A 27,055-nucleotide genomic window follows, 5' to 3' on the forward strand; every position below is an offset into this window, starting at 1 on the left:
ATCGCGATTTTGCTGTCAAATGAGCTTGAAAATATATGGACGCAAGTTGCAGAAAAAAAATTGCGAGCTTTCCCAAGGATACAGGCACGGATTTTGCAGACCAGGAGGCAGTTGTGAGCAGATAATTTCAAAAGAAATTATAATTTTTTCGAAAAATTGCTTATCATGGCTCTGATACCATGTTACAAGATTCAAGAAGAGTTGGCAGATTAACGGATTTCCGGATGATTCATTGATTAACAGAGGAACAAATGTGTTCCTTATAAAGAATTACAAGGACGTTGTTTCTTTTAGAAACAACGTAGACTGAAGACGGAATTAGAAACAAAACTAGAGACAGGATAAGAAACATTCCTATCTGGACTGAAGAAAAAAGAGACAAGATAGGAAACATTCCTATCTAGACTGAAAGACAGACTACAGACAAGTAGTTGACTATTATAGAAAGTATAAGATATTATCTTAATAAGATGACATGTCCCTTTAACTCTCATTAGTTATGAATAACATTTGTTTATTATGATTAAGAAAGTGATTTTATATATATATTACCAATGAGTTTTATCTGACAGAGACTACAAAACATTAACACAGACCATCACTAATAAAAATAAGGTGGGTAGTTTCAATGCTTATTCTATGGATTTTGACATTTGAGAACATTGTGTGTTTGATAATGGGAGTAGAGTAAAAGTTAACTTTGATAGCACTACAGCAGAGAGATTATTACAGATTAGTCATTATGATGTTTTTGGCCCTGTGGATGTTGTTTTGATTGAAAACCCTTGCTCCTAAATTTTCTATATCAATGGCTACTCATGATATACTTGCATTCATTTTCAAAGGCATAAATTTGAAGTTTTTAGTAAATTCAAAGATTATAAAATTGTTGTTGAAAATTAGATGGATCAGACAATAAAAGCATTAATATTACATAATGAAAGGGATTATCATTCTAACATTTCAATAAGTTTTGTAGATATAGAGGTATTGCAAGAGAGAAAACAACTCCATATATGCCAATAAAGTAAAGCTCTTGAGTCAAGATCATGATAGCTATTACTTCCATAACAGAGAGAAATAATAAATCACCACGGAATGATATATTAATGAGATATAGATCAATGAACATAAATTCTACTTAAAAAGGCAAGAGCAAAGATGAAAGCACCAATGAGATGCGAGTGTTGTGGACGGCATTCATCATCAAGGGATTTTGGTGTAGTAATTGCCTTGTGATATTCAAGTGTTGCAGTGGTGTAGATTCCTGTTGGGCAAGTACCCAGGGCTGGGACCCACCCACCATCAGGAGGCCACATGTCCATGAGGGGATTGTGTTGTGCTGGCACTCTAGTGGTGTTGGTTCCCAATTCAATGGATTGCCAAACCATAAAACTATGCCAAGGTCTATGATTGGGCTTGTCATATCCCCATTTTAAGATAGAATTTTAATAATTACTAGATAATACAATGTTATTCAATAAATAATAAAGTTATATTAAGACTAATACTAAAATATGAAACAAGAAAATAATAATTATTTAATCTATATTATTATTAATAATATTTAGTATGATATTTTAAATAATTAAAAAAATAATAAAATTTCAATGAGTAAAGAAATAAACAAAATTAAATACAAGAGACAATATTGTAGAAAGTATGTTAACTTTCTAAATAGAATTAATAATAAATAAAATAAACACAAATAAGTAAATAAATAATATAACATAGAATAATATAAATTAACTAAATCTAATAAAAAGTCAAGAGATGTTTAACAAATAGACATGACTCCTTAAAATTTAGATATAAAAAGGAAGAGATTTTATTTTATAGAGTAGAAAAAAGAAAAAGAAGAGAGGAGTTTAAAGAGAAAAAATGGAAGAGGAAAGTAATATGAAGAAAATAAGAAAGTGACTTTCTAAAGAGGTATCAATGGTATTGAAAGGGTCATAATTATGAATAATTGTGACTCTTCAGAAATATTTTGATTATAAAGTATTTGAACTTTTCCAAAGGAATTTAATTATGAAGTGTCATGACTTTTCGAAAGGATTATAATTATGAAGTGTTGTGACTTTCCAAGGAATTTGTATTATGAAAGGTTGACTCTTGGAAAAAGAGAAACAAAATACTATATTTTGTCCTTTCCTTATAATTAGAAAATGAAGAATTTTGGAAAGAAAATATAGAGTTGAGATAATCTAGAAGGAATAATTCATTGAAGGCCTAACTAAGGATAGAGCCACATGGACCAAGAAAAGAAAACACAGGGATTGAAAAAGTTGAAGAAAGGAGCAAGTCAACACCGCTAGTAGTAACCTCTAATTCGCCAAAGGACAAGACAGCGTGGAGGGAGTTGATCCACACGTCTCCACGTCAACCGAGAACCACGTCATCCAATACCCACAAAAAAATGGTAATAAGGTAAATATTTATCATTTTAAATGTTGTTTAATATTAATTATGATAATAATGAGGTAACATAGTTATATAGAAATACCAAGGTAATAAGAATGAACATTTTCTTTTCTTTGACATAATTAAATAAAAGAAATAAACATCTAATCGATGTAATTGCTTAAGAAATGATAATGACTTGAAACAATCCCAAGAATTATATTAATCAGTATGAATTAGGTGGATAAGAGGGTAGAGCTGGGTTCTAAGACAAGAGAAGGAAAATACCATCTCTTGGGCTTAGGTTTATCAAGCTATGAGACCCCACCACAATGTTTGAGGATTGAGCTATGGTATAGCATCTAGGCATGCTGAGGGATGGAAAGCACTCATTTGAAAGGCGGGGACCAAGCTCTTGTCAAGCCTTTAATGCAGTCTCCTTGTCCAATCCGCGGATGACCTAGCCTATACATACAATGTAATAGATTGGCTAGGAATATATACATATATAAAGAATCATTTTTGATTAAATAATACAATAATAATCTTTGAATTGATTACTTGGAAAAAAACAAGACATAAGCCCTTGCAAGTAGGGACATTACAGGGCTTCACAATCAACTTGGCCAACAAAAGGGATGATCAAATTCCCCTGCATTTTTGGTTCTGCTAGACCAAGGCAGTTATACCTGATCACCAACTATATCTCTAAGCTTGATGATCTTTTATAAAAGATTTATGACTTCATTGTTCAATGAAGTAAATTCTACTTCTAGCTGATTAATTTGGCATATTATTAATCTTCTACTCCCATCTTTACTTCTGATTTCTTTATCTCCTACTTTTAGTTCTTTTACGTTTATCTAATTCTTCTACCTCTACTTCTATCCTCACTCCTAATTTTTTGTTTAATAAAGTTTGCATATTGCCTTCTCTTCCTTTGGGTAACAGAGTCACTTTCTTCTGAGATGCTAATGTGTCACTTTATAGGACAATTGTTTAATCTATAACTTGCATAGATCTATCAACTACCTACTTCTTTATACAAGATCAAATTATTTCTACTATTATAACTCATCCACTTGAATTTAACTCCTACTTAAGAAGACCAATGAGACAAGCCATATAAAAAAACTAATTCCTTTGACCAATTCAAAATATTCTTGATAATGAATCACTCTAACAAAGATAGCTTCTCAAATAAGAACTCAAATAGCATCCAATTACTTGAACTGAAAACTGTAAAGAACAGAGCTCAAAGAAAAGATTTATATGCCACAATTGCAGAGAAAGTCTTTTGTCATGTATCTATGTATTTTTTATCATCAAACATTACATATCAACCTCTATAGTAGTAATTTGAAAAAGTCATGCCTCTTTAGAATGTCTTTTAGTTTTGGACTAAAAAAACAAGATCAAAACTAAAACATAAACAAGATTAGAATAAAGCTGCAATGAACCATAAGTGGACATGGGTGAAAAGATCTATGTACTCCTAACTCTGATAGGTATTTGTATCATGTACGATGTCCCTTATATTATTCATCTACTCTAGGCTCTTTTAGGTCTCATCCAATGCAAGGCCTATTGGAAATATAGATGGAGTAACTGAGGGGGGGGGGGGGGGGGGGCCGGGGGCGGTGAATCAGTTACCACAAAAACAAATCCACAGATCCCTTAGATGTCTTATAAAACTAGTTACTGTTGTCACTCGGTAGCTATACAAAAAAATGTTGTAACTCGGTAAATGCAGTGTACGTTATCTTTAACAGAACTTAAACATTCACAGTGATTAACATGCACGCATAAACAAATCACATGAACACAAGAGACACCAGATTTAACGTGGAAACCCAATATGAGAAAAAACCACTAAGTAACTAGCTACCAATTTTCACTCTTCTGAAGTGAGCCCTGTTAGGAGCCAACCCTGTTAAAGGTTACAAAACACACTGTTAGGTGTGAAAAATGTTGTAACTCGGTAAATGCAATGTATGTTATCTTTAACAGAACTTAAATATTCACTATGATTAACATGCATGCGTATAAACAAATCACATGAACACAAGAGACACCAGATTTAACGTGGAAACCCAATATGGGAAAAACCACTAAGTAACTAGCTACCAATTTTCACTCTTCTAAAGTGAGCCCTATTAGGAGCCAACCCTGTTAAAGGTTACAAAACACACTGTTAGGTGTGACCTTGTTAAAGGATTTAATCACCCTGCTAGGAGTGGCCTTGCTAGAGGTCTTTAGAACAATTCAATAAAACTGTCCACCTTGTTAGAGGATTTACAAAATGGCTGTGAGACCAACTCTATTTAAGAGATTTAGAAATCACTACTACAATGGTGAAAAAGTAACAATGAATTGACCTGAATGAGATGCAACTGAATTTGCTGATACAGATCTCTGTTCTACTTTATTAGATCCTCTTCTGATCGAATACAACTTTGCTGCTCCTCAAGGATATCTGATCCTTCTTCAAAATTCGCTCACACTTTCCTCTTCACACTTGCATACTCGCTCATTACACTCGTCCATACTTTAGAATTCACAACTTGACCTCTTATTTATATCTTACAAATTGTCAAGTCGGTTCATTTACAAGTTACAATTACCAATAATCATTACATCAGTCAGCTACAATCATTACATGAAACAATTAAACTTTATTTCTCAAAACAATGAAATCCTTCATTGGCCGACCCTGCTCGGTAAAAACTGCTCAAAAAATGATTTCCAGTGTTAACCAAATGAAGCTCAGTGAACACTGCAAACTCTACAAAATTATTTGGAGACCGAGTGAACTCAGTAAACACTGACTTTCCTTCACTAACCTTATGAGCTCAGTAGAAACTGACTTCTGCCACAGAATCCTTCGACACCCGAGTGAGCTCGGTAAGAACTATTTCCATAGAGTAACTTTCAGGAACACTCGGTAGACTCTGGAATTTGCTTTGCTGACCAACTGAGCTTGGTAAACTCTGTCTCATAACTGATATGACATTTGTGTAACATCAAAGACAACACACAATTGAACAATTGTATCCAACAATCTCCCTCTTTGTCATTAACATGTCATAGCAGAAGAAATTTGAAAACAAGTCTTTTTCTAATAGAACATTTCTCCCTCTTAGATTTTATGCCACAATCTTCTCTAATGCTGTAATCTCCCTCTGTGAAGGAATTACATAGCTTCTTTTCTAAACAACAAACTCTCTATAAACAAATTCAAATTTCAAAAAGATATGACAGTATATTCTCCCTCTTTGACAACACGTGCCAAAAACAACACATACCAAATGAGTAACAATGTACCTTGAGTACTGATTCATATGCAATGTTTCCATGACTATGCTGCATCAATTGATAGATCTTCAACTTGGTTCCTATTAATGTATCACTAAAACTTCATTTTAGTGAACTTCAGATAAGGGAATGACCCCTAACTTACCTCTTAGATACAAGAATGCATCCTTAGGTAATGGCTTGGTGAATATGTCAGCAATTTGCTCCTTTGTATGGACATATTTCAATCTGATCTCCTTATCCTGCACCAATTCTCTGACAAAGTGATACTTTATTGCAATGTGCTTGGTTTTGGAGTGCATCACTAGGTTTTTGGATATGTTGATTGCACTTGTATTATCATAAAACATAACAACTGGTTCTTTGATCTCAACCTTCATGCCTTCCAATAACTGTTTAAACCAAACAATATTTGAACAGTTTACTGCTGCTGCAACATACTCTATTTCTGCTGTAGATTGGGATGTACAATTTTTCTTTTTACTTGTCCAAGAAACCAACCTCTTTCCAAGAAATAATGCTCCACCACTTGTACTCTTTCTGTCATCAATATTTCCTACTCAATCAGCATCAATAAACACTTTCAAGTCCAAATTACCTCCAAATTTGTACCACAATCCATAATCTCCAGTGCCTTTCAAGTATCTCAAGATCCTTTTGATTGCCATCATGTGATTTTCTCTAGATTTTGTTGAAAATCTTGCCACAATACCAACTGCAAGAGCAATATTAGGCCTTGTGTGAACTACATACAGCAACTTTCCAATCATTGATATGTACAAGGTCTAATCTACCTCTTTTGATTCATCATCCTTGGTAAGCTTTAGTCCAATACACATGGGAGTCCCAACTAGTTTACAATCTTCCATACCAAACTTTTTAAGTATCTCCTTGATGTATTTTGACTGAGTAATGTAGATACCATTCTTGCTCTACTGAATTTGAAGACCAACAAATAATTTAATTTCACCAAACATTGACATCTCAAATTCTTTGTTCATTTGCTCTGAAAATTCTTTGCATAGATTATCATTTCCTATAAACAAAGAATCATCCACAAATATTTTTGCCAAAACAATCTTGTTATCTAGTCCTTCCTTGATATACAAGCTACTATTATCATTAGTTCTTTGAAAACCAATCTGAATAAGATAGTTATGCAATCTTTCATACTATGCTCTAGGGGCTTGTTTCAAACCAACAATGCTTTGTGTAATTTGCAGACCATGTCCTTCTTGTCTGGATCAACAAAACCTTCAGTCTGCACAATGTAGACTTCATCAAGAATACTATTGAGAAATGTTGATTTGACATACATCTGATATACCTTAAATCCTTTGTATGCAACATATGCAAGTAAGGTCCTGACACCTTCCAGTCTTGCAACAGGAGCAAAAGTCTCTCCATAATCAATTCCTTCTTCTTGAGAGTAGTCTTTACAGACCAATCTAGCTTTGTTTCTTGATACCTTACCATCCTCATTCAACTTATTTCTGAATACCCACTTAGTTCCAGTCACATTTTTATCTTTAGGCCTAGGTACAAGAGTCCATGTTTTGTTCTTCTCTATTTGCCCTATCTCTTCATTCATAGCCTCAATTCAACTTTCATTTTCTAATGCATCTTTGACATTTTTAGGTTCAAAATCAGCAAATAAACAAGTACCTTTTAGCTTACTTCTTGTCATGGTACCTTCAGATTTGTCTCCAATAATCTGATCTGGTGCATGATGTCTCTTTACATACTTTGCTAATACAAGTTCCTTGCCTTTTGATTGAGTTCCATTTTCTTCATTTTGAGTTTCAATTTCAGGTTCTGGCTGATCTGACTATTGCTCGGGTCCTTCTAACTCGGTAGGCATTGGCTCGATAGCATCTGAATGTGACTCGGGTTCTTGCAACTCAGTTTGAACTTCTTGCAACTCGATGACTGAAGACTCGGGAGTAGAATTTTCCAGATTGACAGATGTATATGGCACTATATCAGGTTCAATGAAAACAAATCTCTTGTAATCTTCTGGTTCCTTTTTGCTTTCTTCTTCAGTCCTTTCTGCAAACTCATCAACTTTCACATGTGCACTTTCTATGACTTTGTGAGTAGATAAATTCAAACATCTATATACCTTACTCTTGCAAGAATATCCCAAAAATATGCCTTCATCACCCTTCACATCAAATTTACCTTTTCTAGATTCCTTCAGAATGTAACATTTGTTTCCAAATACTTTTAGGTAACTTACATTGGGTTTATAGCCATACCATAACTCATAGAGGGTTTTGAATGAGTCCTCCTTCAACTGTACTCGGTTCAAGGTATGAACTGCAGTGCTGATAGCTTCCTTCCAGTATTTGATAGCAATGTTATTTTCAATCATTAGAGTTTTTGCACAATCCATGATGGATCTATTCCTCCTTTCAACTATTTCATTTTGCTCGAGAGTTTCAGCAGTTGATACCTGTCTTTTGATTCCTCTTTCAATGCAAAAGTTATTGAATTCATGGGAGATGAATTCACCACCTCTGTTTGACCTCAAACATTTCAATCTTTTCCCTGTTTCCTTTTCTACTCTGGCCAAATACCATTTGAACTTTTCAAATGCTTCTAACTTCTCTCTCAGATATATGACAGTCATCATTCTAGAGTAATCATCAACAAAAAGAATAAAGAACTTTTCTCCAGTATAGCTCTCAATTTCAATAAGCCCACACAAATCAGTATGCACAATTTCCAAAATTTCTTCAGACTGATAGTTTTTACTTTTAAAGCTAGTCTTTCCCATCTTACCAATCTGACAATTCTTGCATAAACCAACATCAGGTTTCTTTATACTAGGAATGCCTCTTACTTTCCTGAATTTGCTCATTTTCACCAAATTATCAAAATTCACATGACATAACCTTCTGTGCCGTAATCAACTTTCTTCAACTTGAGCAATAAAACATGAACATTCACCAAGTTCAAGATAGAACAAGTTACATTTTTTTTGTATGCCTGATCCAATCAGCTTTCCTTTGTCATCCAGCAATCTTGCTTTTCCATGCATGAATTCCACCTTGAATCCAATATTGATTAGCTGTGCCACACTCAACAAATTGTGTTTTAGCCCTTCAACCCAATAGGCATATAACATACAAGCTCTTTGGTTAGTGAGATTCTTCCCCTTCCTTTTATGCAACAAGGTTCATTATTACCAAACCTCACACTACCGCCATCATAGTCTTCAAATTGTTCAAACTTTGTTTTGTCACTAGTCATATGATGTGAGCAACCACTATCTATGATCCATGTATCATTTTTGCTTACATGAGAGATAAGTGTCATCTTATCTTCCTCATCATTATCAGATTCATCTTTCACAGCAATGTAAACAATTTCCTCTTCACTATTATTAGAATCCTTAGAATCCTTAGCCATGAAACATGCTTTCTTACCTTTGTCCTTGAATGATTTGAAGTCTTTCTTGCTATTGCCCTTGTGACCTTTCTTCTCATCCTTGTTTTGCTTGTTTAGGCACCTAGCAACAATATGACCAATTTTCTCACATGAAAAACAGATTAGAGGAACCTTACCTTAGTGTTTTCCTTTGCCTCTAGAATATTTCCTTGCTAGTAGAGCTTCAACTACCTCAAGATCACTGTCAGAACTTTGTTCTGATTCTTTACTTTTTGACTGAGAATCCTTTATCTTCTTACCCTTTTCTTTGAGTGAAAGCTTGGCTTCAAATGTTGATTCAATGTTCTTGGAAGCTAGAACATAGTTATCATAGTTATCATGTAGTCAATCTTCCTACTATGGCCTCTAAATTTATTTTATGATTTGCTTCACATCTTCTTTCCTGAATTGCAGAAACTCTAATTGCATAAATGGGAAGTAATGTTCTAAGAACTTTACTTACAATTGTTTCTTGCTTTGACTCTTTCGACATACTTGGCAATGTTCTCATCCTCTCTCATCCTCATCCGGTCAAATTGTCCTCTTAAACTTTCTGCTCTGGCTCTTCTCACATTATCATCACCTCCATAAATATCTTTCAGCTTGTTCCACATTTCAAAGACAGTTTTGCAGTCTTTGATATCATCAAATTCTTCATAGCTTAAGGCAGATGCAATGTCTATCATCATAATGTTATGAGTTTTTTTCTCAGCAATGTCATTGACAGATAGTGTACCAGAAGGAGTTACATATTCTTCATCAAGATATTTCAATCCTGTATCTTCAATGGAAGCCAAATGGAGTCTCATGAGACCTTGCCATGCTGAAAAGTTATCCCTATTAAGCCTTGGAATTTTCCTCTCGTAAGACATCTTGATCTTTAGCTTAGATCCTTGAAATCCTTCTTGCAAGCACCAAAAGCTCTGATACCAATTGTTGGAAATATAGATGGAGTAACTGAGGGGGGGCGGGGGGTGAATCAGTTACCACAAAAACAAATCCACAGATTTCTTAGATGTCTTATAAAACTAGTTACTGCTGTCACTCAATAGCTATACAGAAAAATGTTGTAACTCAGTAAATGTAGTGTATGTTATCTTTAACAGAACTTAAACATTCACAGTGATTAACATGCATGCATAAACAAATAACATGAACACAAGAGACACCAAATTTAACATGGAAACTCAATATGGGAAAAACCACCAAGTAACTAGCTACCAAATTATCACTCTTCTGAAGTGAGCCCTATTAGGAGCCAACACTGTTAAAAGTTACAAAACACACTGTTAGGTGTGACCTTGTTAAAAGATTTAATCACCTTGCTAGGAGTGGCCTTGCTAGAAGTCTTTAGAACAATTCAATAGAACTGTCGCCCTTGTTAGAGGATTTACAAAATGGCTGTGAGACCAACTCTATTAAGAGATTTAGAAATCACTGCTACAATGGTGAAAAAGTAACAATGAATTGACCTAAATGAGATGCAACTGAATTTGCTGATACAGATCTTTGTTCTACTTTACTAGATCCTCTTCTGATCGAATACAACTTTGCTGCTCCTCAAGGATATATGATCCTTCTTCAAAATTCGCTCACACTTTCCTCTTCACACTTGCATGCTCGCTCATTACACTCATCCATACTTTAGAATTCACAACTTGACCTCTTATTTATACCTTACAAATTGTCAAGTTGGCTCATTTACAAGTTACAATTACCAATAATCATTACATCAGTCGGCTACAATCATTACCTGAAACAATTAAACTTTATTTCCCAAAACAATGAAATCTTTCATTGGCCGACCCTGCTCGGTAAACACTGCTCCAGAAATGATTTCCAGTGTTAACCAACTGAAGTTCGGTGAACACTGCAAAATCCTTTGGAGACCGAGTGAACTCGGTAAACACTAACTTTCCTTCGCTGACCTTGTGAGCTCGGTAGAAACTGACTTCTGCCACAAAATCCTTCGACGCCCGAGTGAGCTCGGTAAGAACTGTTCCACAAAGTAACTTTCAGGAACGCTACGTAGACTCTGGAATTTGCTTTGCTGACCAACCAAGCTCGATAGACTCTGTCTGATAACTAATATGATATTTGTGTAACATCAAAGACAACACACAATTGAACAATTGTATCCAACAAGGCCGTCATTCTTTGCAGTCTCCAGTGCATCTTGTACTACCAACCTGTACTTTGTTGTCCACTAACTTTGATTGTTCAGTGTCCTATCATCATCAAATAATGCTGGTAGGCCTATTCCTGAAGCATCCATGAACTCCTCAGCTTCTGACTTAAGGTCTTGATAATATTCTTTGTGTTTCTTGATCAATGCTTCGGCAGTTGCAATGGCCTCATCAGAGGAGGAGCTTTTTCTGTGTATCTCCTGGACTTTTGCATTTAGTCCCTCCCTTATCCTCTTGTGCTCTAATCGTGAGATTTTTTCAATGGGCAATGCAAAAAATTTCCGAAAGATGCTGGTTAAGACTATTTCATGTTTCCATCCTTCACCCTTGCATGCACAGGTAAGACTATTGAATCCCCTGTAGGCCGAGCAGCCCCTACTATTTGAAGGGATTATTTGTCCCTAGCCCTACGGGGATTAGTTTAACCGGCCAAGCCCTACAATTCTATGGGAGGATGGAAGGAAGGCAAGCTGGATGCCTTCCGGTGCAAAGGTGGGCCCAATAGCCCTAAAAATTTATGGAGGTAGGTTCGCATCAAACTGGCAGACCTCTTCTGAACTGAGATTGTTTCAAATCTAGTATTCCTCATCTAAGAGCTCCATTGTTAGTTCTCCATCATTATTGACTCAGATTTGTTTTTCAGTTGGGCATCTTCTCCTTGAGTTAACAAATCTGCAGACTCTTTGGGTGCACCCTTAATTTGATCTTTCAGAGAATCATCATTGTTTGTTAACCTTCCACTCTTCAACCTATACATATCTTGTTCCTTAATCAGCATTTGTATCTGGGCTTTGTTCAACTTGGCCACATTAATACCAATGTCTACAGTAACCACTGGATCAGTTTGCCCCACTTTTAGTGTCATTATATGGCCAAAAGCCTTCTTTCTAATCAATAATGTATGGTTTTTTGTGTGGGGGATATAAAGATCAAGTCAAAAGGGATTTCTCATCAGGATTATATCCTAATCCTGTGTATACTTCAGTCACTCCCTCTGGATTGAGTTTATCTTTTGCATCACTGTTGTGTAAGAAACTGTCGAAGACTAAAGTAGAATTCAAGTCCGAAGCAGGAAAACTCATCACATCAGCATCCTCTAATAGTTCCTTTCCTTTCTCTGGAGTCATTGTGTTCATTTGATTCTCCACATCCATCCTTAGTGTTTCTAACAGCTGACCCTCATTAGTGGGTGTGATGTGTGCAACTGATTTTCTTAGCATTTTCCCCTTTTGTCTATATAGAAAATACTTAAACTCAGAGGATTTGATAAACTGAACATCAGAGGTGAAGGATGTGCGAGCTAGTTGCCTAGTATCAGACGATTCACTAACTTCTTGCACTATGCCCATTAGGGGTTGATACTCCTCAATTTTAAACTTTGAGATCTTGTCAAACTAATGCGGCAGCACTTCCTCAGCTGAGGACTCTTCACCAGCAGGAGACAAGAACTGTGTCTCTTCCATTTCTTTCATCTTTCACTCCATCTCCCCGTTGTAATCATCTATGGCCTGCTCTGCTTTTGCTTCATCCATATTCCTAATAATATCATCATGGGGCAAAAGCACATGGTCAACGCCCACTTAGATTTTGCTTTCTTCTAACATGATCAATAAAAACCCTCAAGATCAAATCATTTCCTTGGAGCAGATTTCTTCATGTTGTAGTGTAAAATGAGGTCATACCCCTCAGTAGAAACTCTGGAAAAATCTCCAAAATGTGATGTACCAGGCATAAATGACTGCTGTCCATTTGAACTCAGGTTCATGACATTTGAGAAATCAAATTGTCTGACAACCTCTAAGTATGTGATCTGGTCTAGCATAGTCTACACTCTGATCATAGTGTCGTCAATGAAGGAATACCAATCACCCCAATTATTATCTACAATTTTTCTTTCATAAAAAGTCCTCGGGCCTCAAAAAAATTCTGATTTCATTAGAAAGTGAACAGTCACAAGGGTACTTGTAAACCCTATATAATGACTTGAAGTACTCTTCAAAGTACGCATAATGGTAATTTGTAAACCTTCTATCCCAAATGGAAGTCCACAGGTGTACTAGCAATGACTGACTATCCTTATTAAATTGTTTAATTCTCAACTACTCTAGCCACATCCCAATCTCATGACCACAGTACAAAATTAGGTGCATAAGAATGGAGCAATGTTTAAAGTATATCTGAAAAGGATTTCTTTTGATGGCTTTCAGTCCTAGGTCAATCATCCTGGAAACATATGTTGCATAGTCAAATGGTCTGGCATTGTGGCATTGTATATCAACAGCAATCAGTAATGGCACAGTAGACGTAAACTCAGGAGCCTTTGTGCCTACTACCTGTCTGGCTGAATGGTATGCGTATTTTAGGTATGGCTCAAGTAAATCCAATGAAAAGGAGGTCCATTGTCATTTGCAAGTGATACTAAGTTCCCATCTTTCCTAGGTCGATTAGGGGTAGTTTCCATCCCTTGTAGGTGGTGTCCATTCTCCAGTACTCATTGCTCAGATCTTCATATACTACAGGATAATCACATGTATCATCTAAATCAAATACTTCACAGATTGCATTCTTGGATGTGTAAATGGTTCATGGCCCCAAGGTTCGGGTTATAATGGTTTTCTAGTAATTTCATGAGATCAACAATGACAAATACATTCGGCGCATCTAATTTTCCCAAGTTGAGCTTTCAGGGGTTGCACCCTGGTTCATACCTAGTTCTTTGACTGTAGTTGAAAATGAATAATTCATATCGTCTAATTGCTATCCATGTGTCTCCTACGTCTTTTTGTTTATCCTCCAACTTCTTGACATCAGCCCTCAATTGTGTTGTCCGTCTGGATTTAGGCTTCGAGCCAGGTAATTGATCTAATAGGTCTTGATGTAATTTCCTTTGTTCTACTTGTATATTTTGATCTGTTTCAATCTTCTGTTTTTTGCCTTCAGATTTACTGCTCTATGCTTTTTGCCTTTTACCTTTTGATCCTCTCCAGGGCTATCCATTTTTAAAATTCAGAAAGCAAAACACTAATGCAGAATTCAAGTGTGAATTATCAAATTTATGAGAAGCTATATTTGCTTACTTGGGCACAGCCTATGTGATGAATTCACAAATCTCCACTTTGACCCTTAGTCCTTTCTGCCTCCAATTGTTGTAGAGAAATCCTTTTGGTGAAATTCAATCGATAATATTGTTTGTAACGAGGTTACTTGTGTGGCCATTAATGTCTGCCACTGGTAATCAATGCACCAACCCTTTTTTGATTTCGAAATGTCAAAATAATGTGTTTTATGTCATCAGCAAGAACCCATTTGGTCTCATTCCAATCTGTCTACTCTGTTTGGCACCTAAACCTGTTTTTATAAGTTTGTTTGCTGATCATCAACACTGATGGAATGTCTTATAGATCTGAACTGCACTTTGAATTTGGTCCTTTGATCGGAGAAACTGCCTTTAAGTCTTATTGGCATTGTATAATCCCTTTTTTTACTGAAACTTTTAATGTTTTCGGAGAGAAAATCAGTAAGTCAGAGACATGTTGATCTTACCCCAATGTAATGTGTCTCTCCGATAGAGTTACAATTGAACCATTAGTTGATTTGCATCAGATGATCACTTCTTATCTTTATCGGCGTGCCATATGTGATTGCTGAGAAAGGAGGATTTCTTTCCAAAGCTAATGGTCTTTCTGATATTTTATTTTGTTCTCCCTTCGCTATGTACTTCAAGGTGACTTGGCAAGATTCCTTCCAAAAAGATTGTATATGCTTCTCAGGATAATGCATAGTGAAGGAGACATGAGGAGCTTATTCTGATTACATGAGTCTCTCTATATCGGCAAAGCTCCTGCCCAAATATTGCTTATGTCTATTGTCGAAGTGACATAGAGTCAGAGAGCCGTGGAAAACTCATCCCAATCATATGAGTCTCTCTGATGTAAAAATGCTGACTATTTCTCCATGTATCAGAAGGATATAATATAACTCCCTCCGATAACCAATTTCCTCCAGTATTGCTTCACAACAATATTTGGAGAGATGCACCATGTATCTCTCCAAAGTAAATACACATCAGGCTGACTTATGAGATTGGAAGGACCTAATGAAACTGCTCCGATAGTAGCAGTCTTCCTGATGAATATCTGTTTCTTTTTCCTTTTGTCGATCTGGGAAATAATATGAATTTCTCTCCGATAATACCTCCATCGGCATGACTTGTGGGTTCACAGTGACCTCAGGAGCTCTTTCTGATCCACTTGCTCTCTCCGATGAGTTTTCTTGTTGGGGAGAGATATCCAATGTCACCCCGATCTTATTTGTCTGCCCTCCCCTGAATCCTGTTATCACCATGACATGAATGGTTTCTTCCCAACATGCAGAATGTGTACAGTAATAGGATTTTGCATGAATAGCTTCTCGATCCAAAAGACATCCCTGATGTCTCCCCAACATTGATTTTTTTCACCAATAGCTTTTGTCTATCTGATAGGTATGATCAGGCAGAAGGCTATGTGATGAGGGCCATATCATTGATTTTTTTAGAAGAATTAGGGACAGTTGTGGGAAGGTTAAAAAGGCTATTAAGACAGTAGTTGGAAGATTATGACAATTTGGTAAACATCAGGGTGGAATAATTTTTTGTTTCTCTAAGTGCTAACAGGTGGGACGAAAGCCCTACTTACATGAGACACTTTCCACTATGGACTGTGCATTATGCCAAGTAACATCTTTTCTCACAGGTCTCCTGTATTTTAGAGAGAGTTTGGTCGGACTGAAGATTGCTGCTAACATTGCCATAATGCGAATAAGACCACATTGGGTAGGAAGGAACCTGGAAGAGCAGAATGAGAGTTTGCATATCTAGGTGCACATAAGAATAGGGTGATTTGAGGTTTTGTTGTGTGTCTTTGTTACCAGAAAACCCTATACACAGACTCTGGAATCTGGCTGGGATGAGCAGTAGTTTGTAGACCCTTCTAAGGGAATTTAGATCCACAAAGGTCACACAGTCATTCTGTTCAGTCTTTTGACCTGCAACACTTGCATCGGACAAATAAGTTACACACTGGTGAGGCAGATTTCTGGATATAAATCCCTGCAATCTAGAACAGGCCTCTTCTTTTTGCATTTTGTAAGCCTAAGCTGCCAAAATCTATTGTCCATTAATTAATCAAAATGGTTTGATTTTATTCTCATCTCTGGGCAGATTGGCTCCTTGTTGGAGCAAGGAATGTGTACATGGTCTATCTTTATGATTGATGAAACTTATCGCAGATTGGTTTCTGTTGAATCAACTACTGCTGTTCAGTAACTTGAGCACAAAGAACACCAGTCCTCTTTGTGCTAACTATCTCTGTTAACTCTATATTCGAACAGAGTTTATTTTCTGAGTAGTTTGGAATGCTAATGTCATGGTTTTACTAACGCTGTTCAGAGCTACTTGAATATATTGATCTGAAATTTTTAACCAGTACATTAATGTAAACCCTAGGTTCATTTCAGTTGACTAGGTGTATTTAGAGGTAGAGGAGGATAGAGTATGAGTAGGTCCCTTGGATGTTGGTGTCATTGATAAACAAGCAGATATTATTGCAATATTATCACTAAGAGTAAGGACTTGCTATACAACTATGAATGCAGAGAGGAGTAATGCAGGCTACTCTAAGCATAGGTTTATATTTTTAGTTTTGATTACTCTTGACAATATTTATATATTTTGAAATTTTGTTTTTCCTTAAGCTAAAATCAGGCAATTAATGTTCTTGTGCATGTTATCAAAGTAGCTTATATTTGATAGTTCATTGTGTCCTTCAAGTTTATTTATTGAAAGGTGCATGATACAAGTTTTAAATCCTTAACAATCTCTATATTTCATATTTTTTTCAATCCATTAAGTCTTTTCTGTGAACAAGTTTTGACTGCCGAGTCCAAGTCCCATAACATGAGTTTTAAAGTTTAAACTCATGATTGTGAATATCACTTGAAAAAATAAATTGTTCCCAACATTTCTGTCTATTAGAAGAATATAATAGTGGATTATTAAGTTCTTTCACGGGTGGTGTTATGCTATCAATTACTGGCAAAGTGACAAATGATTGTATTAGCATATGCTATTTTGAGATAAATACAAGTTTAGGTCTTTGTGGTGGTGGAGTTTCATTTTGAAAAAACTTCTCCGAGTAAATCTAGAGCTATAGTTTGTATTTGTTATGCTTATTTCTTCAATGGTTCCTTAATTTTATTTTCATCACACACTATATTGAAATAAACAGATATTGTGATAATATTTCCATTGTGGTGATACCCTCTTAATGAACGGTAGACAGTTTTAGCTTTTAGGTTTCTCTCATAATAAACATAGAAACGAAAAAATTCCGGCTGCCACTTGCATAGTTTGCAAGTAGAGGATCATATTTCCGAGCATTTTTCCTCGGCATTATTCTATTTACAATCATATGAACTGATTGAAATTAAAAGAAATATGCACAAGAAAATTTATAGAATTCTATTGCCTAAATGTTTCCGATCCCAGTATCGTTCCATTTTCAGATTTCTGGATTGTTCCCAATCTTGGGTACAAAGTGGAAACCATAAGTTCAACAAAACATAAGGTAAATGAACTGGCAGATTCCATAAGCAAGGTTTCATATGCCAATTTGATGTCTGTCTTGTCGTGACTAAAAAGCAACCTTTTCTTTATATGAGAAGTCAGCTAGCTCTGATATTCCTTAGCACTGCATTCTGTATTTTATTTCTTAGTGGATTTGCAATGAAGGGCAACATGCTTCTAATGTCAAAGGCTTTTCCAAAACTTGACAGACAATTTCATGTAAGCGTTTCTGCAGCCTATCAAATTATGTAATGGTTTATTAGGAATTAACAGTGAAATTTGGACTCATTTAAGCCCGAAATGCTATGAGGGAACAAGTTCTGATTAGTTAAACAGACCGCGATCATATTACATGCTCCGAAACGGTAAAATGTCATGTTCCAAATAAGTGAAAATGAAGAGTACCTTTTTCACAGCAAGTTTAGCAGATGTCTTGTGTGGGTTCCCATCCAGCCTTTCAAAAACTGCCAAATCTCTGAGTTTCTCTCTTTGAGTACGCTCCTTGGCTATCTCAATACAGTTCCAACCGAATCTGTTAACAATAACCTAACTGAAGAATTGTTTCAAGTCAGTTGAATGAACAATGGATAGATAGATGCTCACCGGGACACATATCAGGACACGTGCCAGTTAAGAATGGTCCATATTGACTATCTTTCTCTTCTAAATCTGTATTAGTTAATGCAGCACTCGTATCCAGTGAAGTGAAATAGGGTTTTTCGTGTCCCTGCCCTCTATATTTGTTTGAATTATTTAGAAAGTTGTTTGAAGGCCCCTGAGATTGACCAGAATTTTGATAGGACGACGAGGGCCTCAAATTATTCCGTTGTCTTGGGAAACTAGAATTTGGAGATTGCTGAGTATAGGTAGGAAATTTGTCGGTCATACCATCATCCTGTTGTTGGTAATTGTAATTGGGTTGATTCAGATTGCCTCTTCCACTTCTGAATCGACCACCATGTGTTCTTCCCCTGCTGTAATTGCCTCCGTATCTTGGTCTGTTCCGTTCCATGTCAGCTCGCCAACGTCAACCAGAGGCACTATGACTTCATTTAACAAATTGCCTGGCCAAAAAATAATAATTGAGCCCATTTCTATTTTACGCTCAACTATTCCTTGTTTTGGACGACACGCTGGGGAGCATTCTACAATTCTTTATTGTGGTCGTGACACCTTGGAAGCAGCAGTTCGCCGGAGAAGAATACTCGTCGTTGGGGAGTAGATGGGCAAGTTTTGGATCTACGTGATCCTTAAAGATGAAGCAAAGGAGGCCACCCATCCAACTACTATTCTAGTTTGAGTGTGTTTAACTAGAGAGTTTCTTCCATCGTTAAATTTTATTTGCGAAACATTTACAAAGTGTTGTGTTGTATGAACCATTCATTAAAAAGCCCCTTAAGCTCATCAAACATGGGGTCAATGAGTTTGACTAAAAAAATTGCACAGTGAAACCTTGATAGCAATATCACAATTTGATTTGTTGTGGAAAATATCTCCTACTTCAAACATGGGGTCAATGAGTTGGACTCGAAAAACTACACAGTTAAATCCCGATAGTAATATCACAATTTGACTTGTTGTGGAATATATTTCCTACTTATCAATTGATGAGCTTAAGGGGCTTTCTAATGTAAGGTTCATAAGGCACAACACTTGGTGAAGGTTTTGCAAATGGGTTGTAAGTAGAGTAGGTTTAACTATGGAGGAAACTTTGTAGTTAAGTGCGCTCAAGCTAGAGTAGTACTAGGATGGGTGACTCCTTGGGAAGTCTCAATTCTTCACCTTTGTAAGCATCGCCTAGATTCAATGCATGTTAAGTGTTCCATTCATTGTCCTGAGAGATGGGCTCTATGAACCACTACTCATGAAACATGGAGCGAATGAGTTTGACTCAAAAAACTACCACACTAAATCCTGATAGCAATATCACAATTTCACTTGTTGTGGAAAATATCTCCTACTAATCAAATCTTGGCATGTTCATGAAATACTTTGTCACTCTCATAAGAATGGTTCACAAATAGTTAGTTCCATCATGAGAGAAGAGAGTATTGGTTCCTTTGACATCTATAAGGTGTCATAAATTTTAAAATATTTTGCTATCTAATCATATAATAATAATTAGGAAATATTTATTTTATATTAAGTCTAATTGTGATATTGTTATGACTATGAGGACTCAAATGTGTAGTTTGTTTAGTCAAATTTATTGACCGATGTTGCATGAGTAGTTTACATGAACCCATCTCTCATGAGAAAAAACAAATTGTGTTTCATTTGCATTGAGTTGTATTTCATTCATTAGCATGTAGACATGGGGTTTTCACTTAGGTCTGTTTGGTTGCTGAAATTAAATAACCCTAGAATTAGTAAATTCCAAAATTTGACAATTCTTAAAGTTTAAAATTTAGGAAATGATTTTGGGAGTCTAGTTGGGATCGTTTGGTTCACTTGGAATTCATAACAAGGAGAAACATTTTCTACTTTTTGGTGTTTTAAGATTTGTTTTGGGAGTGATTGTGTGTTTCTTTTGATGTGGTATTTCAAGAACATGGTGTTTCTAAAGTGATTGTGTTTACATTTTATAGGATTTGAAAAATAGAATGGCAATTGTGTCCTCACCAACTAATGCAAGTTCCCTAACAATCGACCCCCCATCTGATTCAAATCCTTCAATTTACTGAAACTATCTTACTGTTGTATGCAAGCTTCAACCAAGACTCTAGGATGTTGATTTGAATACATACAAAGTTGAAGGGCACCGTAAAATACATACATATTTAGCTTCATTCAACTATTCCATCAAATTTTGATGTAATTTTAGGGTTTTATTTTGTTTATTTTTGGGGCAAAGTTGGCACTTAGCAGAGAAATAGTCTGAGTAAGGAAACAATCTAATGGGGAAAACCCTATGTGAGAGAGCAGTGGTGGAATAGTGATGTCAAGTGGAATCGCAGACATTCACAATGCCCTACATCGCCATTGTTTTGTTGATCATGTATGGTCCCATGTTTGGGGTAAAGATGGATCGGGCAATCCTAGACACAAATGTAGAAAAGTTGGGCAAAGTGTTGGGTGTTTACAAAGATAGGTTATCCAAAAGCAAGTTTATGGTCAGAGATTTCTTCAATGTTGCAAATAAATGAATTGTAGTGAATAAAACTAGGTTAAGTTTTTTAGTCTTGGTGTTCTCTAGCAATAAAAAGACATGTCTTAAACTAGGTGAAGTTTTTCTATCTTTGTATTCCAACTCAAGGGATTTCTAAAACTTCCTTCTAACTTTCAATTCCAATTCCAGTTCTAATTCCAATTCCAGGTTAAATTTAGAATTTAGATATTCCCATTCCATTTTCATTTTTTTAAACAAACATGAAATTTAGAAATTCTGGTATTGATGAATTCCAACTCTGGCTTAATTATAGGAAACAAACAGACCCTTAGTAAACATGAATCATAACAGGTGCACTAGTGACATACTAGAGAATCCCCCTATTTTCAAATAATATTACCCCCAAACTCCTTTTTTGTCACCTCCTCCAATATGTACCCAATACTCCCTACACTTCTTTTCCAACATGAATCCCTAATTCCTCCCCCCATGCCAAAAAATTTCTTCCACCATATTTAAGGCAATATATTGCCCCTTTTTTATAAGGGCTCGACCCAAGCCAAAATGAACACAATAGGAAAGGAGACTTTTATTATCAAAAATGATATGTTAGTACATTTATTACAACAAAAACAAACTCAACTATATGCCCTATGGGCTTACAACATAATCAGATCCTGGAGAAAAAACCCTTCTCACAATACCTTCTCCCAAACTCCACAAAAATTGCCTTTACAATGCAAGAAATGATATTAACCAACCTAAATTAGGTTTAGGGTTAGGAATACATTTTAGAATATTGCATTTGGCATCCACTACCAACAAAGAAGTTTCTAGACAATACGTCAGAAGTCGGTGCAAAATTAAAAGAATCCAAAAATGGTAGTCCAGCTTCCAGGAGGCATAACTTTTGATCTGGGACTCTAATTGACGAACCATTTACACTTTCAAATAGATCTCTAAGTTCTTTATAGCCTTGCGAAAATGATTTTCTTGTCCCTTATTTTTTAGGTCCGTAAGAGGTTATTAAGTGACTCAAAGATGACTTTTAAGCATTCTTAAGAGGTCTCCTAACAACTTAAAATTGTTATAACTTTCAAACTATATAGCCTTTTGACCCAATTCTTTTTCTAAAGTACTTGAAATTACAAGTATAATCATCCCTCCAACTTATACCCTCTAACTCATCATTATTATGGCTCAATTACAAAATAACCCATTTTCTACACTAGCAAATATCTTGACGTGCTAAAAAATTACTAACCCAAAAAATTAATAATAGAACTATGAGAGTTGGAATCTCTATTTGGCCCAAACGAGTATCCAAAAATACAAACACATTAAATAGAAACTAATACTAAGCATATTTTTGGGTGATACATGATTGCCCTTACACCACTAGATGCTCTGCATCAAACACCTAGGGTAAATTGAAAAGTGACCCTATCACTTTACAACTGGTTGAGGAAAACCCAAATGGGCAACCTTCATTTTGGATAACCAAGTTGAATCTTCCACAGGTTGTCCCTTCCACTTCACTAGGTACTCCTCATACTACATGTTTCTGGTACTCTGGGCCACATGATTGTCCATAATTTCTTCAATCTCCTCCTTCTCCAAAGTAGGAATGGGACATGGCTCCAATATCAACTCCTCCTTTGCACCATCTTCATGATACTATGTTAGGTCTACGATATTGAAAATATGGGAAACATGGATCACATCTGGAAACTCTACTTCATATGCATTCCCTAAATCATATTTCTTCAAAATTTTACAGGGGCCAAATTTCTTCATCTTCAACTTGTTGTAGGTGCCCACTAGAAATTGTTCCTTCCTCAAGTACACCATAATCAAATCCCCAACTTGGAACTCCTTATGTCTCCTCTTTTGATCTACTCTAGCCTTATACTATAGGTTCATCTTGGTAATATGTACGCGTACCTCCTCATGTAGGTTATTGGCATGTGTGGCCAAGTCTTCTACCTCAAGACTAGTCTTCTCTCCTTGCTCATGCTTCCTCAACTCTGGTGCAATCCTTGGACTATTCCCATACACAACTTGGAATGGTGACCTATCAGTACTCCAATTCACATAATTATTTTTAAAAAATTCTTCTTGTAGTAGAATTAAATCCTATCCCTTGGGCTTATCTCCTAATAAACACCTCAACAAATTGCCCAGACTTCTATTCAACACTTATGTTTGGCAATTAGTTAGCAGGTGATGTGTACAATTGAACTTCGACTATGTCTTCAACTTCTTCCACAAAGTCCTCTAGAAATATCCAACAAATTTAGTAGCTCCATAAGAAACAATACTTTTTGGGAGACCATGTAGCCTCACCACCTCTCTGAAAAACAAATCTGCAATATGCATTATGTCATGACTCTTCTAGCATGCAATGAAATGTGTGATGAAGGGCCATACCACCCTACCAACTCATAACCAAGAATGCAAGATTTGATATCAAATCACAACTCTTTATTCATAAAATAATTGTTTACATGTAATGTGTCGGGTTGTAAGGCCTTCCTGGTTACAACCAAATACAATAGCAATTACAATAACAGTTCTACAAGATCCCTCAAGATCTAACCCATACACTAGTTAGTCCATATCCACACTTTGGTAGAAACCTCCAAGATCTCAACTTGTGCTCGCAAGCCACCAAGCAACCTCCTTGTTTTTAAACTGCAGCCACTAGCTCTTCTCCAACTTTATCTAAGATCCAAGTGTAAACTGTCTCACATTCGACACTCTGTCCACACACTCACAACTCCACTACAATCCTTCTATAAACTGCCTCACATTCGGCATTGTGTCCACAGACTCAGGAAAACTCACCCTTTAGCTTCCTCCTTCTCTCCAAGCTTCTACTAAGAAGAGATCACACCTTGAAGCCTCCACTCCTTCCAACTTTCACACCTTGAAGCTTGACCTTCTAAAGCTTGATTAGAAATTCTCATATGCCTTGCTTAAATAGGCACTTACCACCCAATGCATGATTTATCCACAACCTTCTAGAATTCCACCTACACAAATCCACAACCTTCTAGGATTCCACCTACACAATATCCACAACCTTCTAGAATTCCACCTACACACCTCGATAAATGGAATGACAACCATTTTCTTATTTTTTCTATTTATGCCACCTATGCACCTTGAAAATAGAAATTCCTCTTTTCTCCTTTTTTCCCATTTTTATTTTATTATTATTTTTCCTTCTATTTTCGTCACTTTCTCTCTCCTCCACAATTTTTTTTTTAAAATTTTCCCATGCAAGATGCTCTTGCCTTAGACTCCCCCAGTAGATAGAAAAGTGTGTCCCACACTTTGACACCAAAAAGAAATATCTACAACCATCTTCGTCTTCACCAAAGGTTTCCACCTCAATAGGAACAAGAAGACCAATATGCAAATCTTCCACATCTACATCCATATGTCAAACACCAGAATCTCAATCATCCAATCAACATGCTCACTCCCAAGAACAAACTGAACATAATGCTTCAACAGAAAAACCTCATCCACATTAGTAACTAGTGAATCCACACCAACAACAAAAAACTCCATATCAACAACAACATGTAACTTCTCAGCAACATATGCCAAACTCACAACACTAGCAGTCTCATTGCTCACAACAGGATGCTCTGCAACATACAAATCATTACCAACAACAACTAGGTCATCCACAACCGAGTGCTCCACAATATCCATGTCAGACTCAACCAACTGATCATGAAAACCAATCTCCATCCCAACATCAACAAGGTTAGGAATATCTTCAACAACAACCTCAAGTTGCTTTGCAGGTTCTGTATTAGACTCCATAATCTGATCAACAAAACCAACTTCTTCCACCTCAACCTTGCAATGCCATCTTCTCTCTTGAACAAGTCTCTTAACTGACCAAACAACTCTCTTCTGGATCAGTAGACTCTAGCTCCATAAACAAGTATCCAATTCCTTCCTCACGCCATCCTTAACTTGATTAGCCAAGCTAGCTTCAAACCGAGCAATCATCTTAGAAAACCTCCTCTCCACTATATCATGGATATTCGCAATCATCTTAGGGTCCAATCCTCTCAGGGTCATCTCTTAAGATCTTCGTAAACCCTCTGCAACAAATTCTTCCCATGCTCCTTGTGACAACCTCGAATTGTTTGCAAGTCAGATCACAACTTGCCACCTTGCATGAACAATCAAGAACCACATCACAAGTCTAGGACCACGGATTGGCATCCACAAATGATCATGCCCCAACAAGTTCAATCTTCCATCTCTGCATCCATCGATCAATCTGCATGTCCTCCCAAGGTCTTGGTGCAAACTACCTTAGCTTCGACGATCTGTCTACATGCTCAAGAACTCCCGCTTTGATAAACTTCACCCAACCAAGGTCTTGGTACAAACTGCCTCAACTTTGGCGATCTGTCTACATGCTCAAGAACTCCCACTCTAATAAACTTTGCCCAACCAAGGTCCTGGTACAAGCTACCTCACACTTTGGCGATCTAGTTGTACACTCAGGAACTCTTGCTCTGATACCACTTGATGAAGGGCCACACCACCCTACCAACTCATAACCAAGAATGCAAGATCTGATATCAAATCACAACTCTTTATTCATAAAATAACTGTTACATGCAATGTGTCGGGCTATAAGGCCTTCCCGGTTATGGCCAAATACAATAGCAATTACAATAACAGTTCTACAAGATCCCTCAAGATCTAACCCATACACTAGCTAGTCTAGATCCACATTCTGGTAAAAACCTAAAAGATCTCAATTTGTGCTCACAAGCCACCAAGCAACCTCCTTGTTTCTAAACCATAGCCACTAGCTCTTCTCCAACTTTATCTAAGATCCAAGTGTAAACTGCCTCACATTCGGCGCTCTATCCACACACTCACAACTCCACCACAATCCTACTATAAACTACCTCACATTTGGTGCTCTGTCCACAAACTCAAGAAAACTCACCCTTTAGCTTCCTACTTCTCTCCAAGCTTCTACTAAGAATAGATCACACCTTGAAACTTTCACACCTTGAAGCCTTCACTCCTTCCAGCTTTCACACCTTGAAGCTTTATCTTCCAAAGCTTGATTAAAAATGCTCATATGCCTTGCTTAAATATGCACTTACCACCCAATGCATGATTTATCCACAACCTTCTAGAATTCCACCTACACAATATCCACAACCTTCTAGGATTCCACCTACACAATATCCACAACCTTCTAGAATTCCACCCACACACCTTGATAAATGGAATGACAACCATTTTCTTATTTTTTCTATTTACGCTACCTATGCACCTTGAAAATAGAAATTCCTCTTTTCTCCTTTTTTTCCATTTTTATTTTTTATTATTTTTCTTTCTATTTTCGTCACTTTCTCTCTCCTCTACAATTTTTTTTTAATTTTTAATTTTTTTTTAATTTTTTTTTTTTAGATATAATTTTTTCCATGCAAGATGCTCTTGCACCAATGTGCCATCTTGGAGAACCTATCAACCACCACCAATACTGAGTCATTACACCTTTTTGTCCTTGGCAACCCAAGAACAAAATCTATACTTATGTCCTCACAAGGCTTTGATGGAATAAGCAATGGACGATAGAGTCCAATATTTTGTTTGACTCCTTTAGCTATCTAACATACCCAACAACTCTACAGAAAATTCTTCACATCTTGTGGCAACTAAGGCCAAAAATAATGTTCGCTAACAATAGCAATGGTCTTATCTTGACCAAAGTGTCATGCCATTCCTCCAATATATTTCTTGTTGACCAAGTTCTCCCTCATGGAACTCCTCGGTACACATAGTTGACTACACTTGAACAACATACCATCCTAAATCATGTAATCCAACCACCTAGTCATATGTAGAGTAAAAGGTTCTTTACAAGCCTTCCAAGCCTTTGCAAAGTCAAGATCCTCAGGGTATAGATTCTTGAGTTCATTAAACCCAACCACTTCAACCTACATTTCT

At 36.4% G+C, this 27,055-nt stretch overlaps 1 protein-coding gene across 4 annotated transcripts in view; it reads right to left on the bottom strand.

Annotated features, from left to right (window-relative positions):
- LOC149533459 (SAC3 family protein C-like) overlaps nucleotides 1-19,010 on the bottom strand; it is a 32,067-nt gene extending 13,057 nt beyond the window's left edge. For all 4 annotated transcript variants that reach the window (XM_089803576.1, XM_089803578.1, XM_089803575.1 and 1 more), the window contains exons 1-2: nucleotides 18,544-19,010; nucleotides 18,346-18,446 (exon numbers count right to left, since the gene is read on the bottom strand). In XM_089803576.1, the coding sequence (XP_089659702.1) occupies nucleotides 18,346-18,446; nucleotides 18,544-18,952 (510 nt within the window). In that variant the 5' untranslated portion in view covers nucleotides 18,953-19,010. The remainder of the gene's footprint in view (nucleotides 1-18,345; nucleotides 18,447-18,543) is intronic.
- Nucleotides 19,011-27,055: the final 8,045 nt, after the last annotated feature.

This window comes from Cupressus sempervirens, chromosome 10 (genome assembly GCF_028749045.1).
Source record: "Cupressus sempervirens isolate cs-2001-9-10 chromosome 10, ASM2874904v1, whole genome shotgun sequence".
Classification (NCBI taxonomy): Eukaryota; Viridiplantae; Streptophyta; class Pinopsida; order Cupressales; family Cupressaceae; genus Cupressus; species Cupressus sempervirens.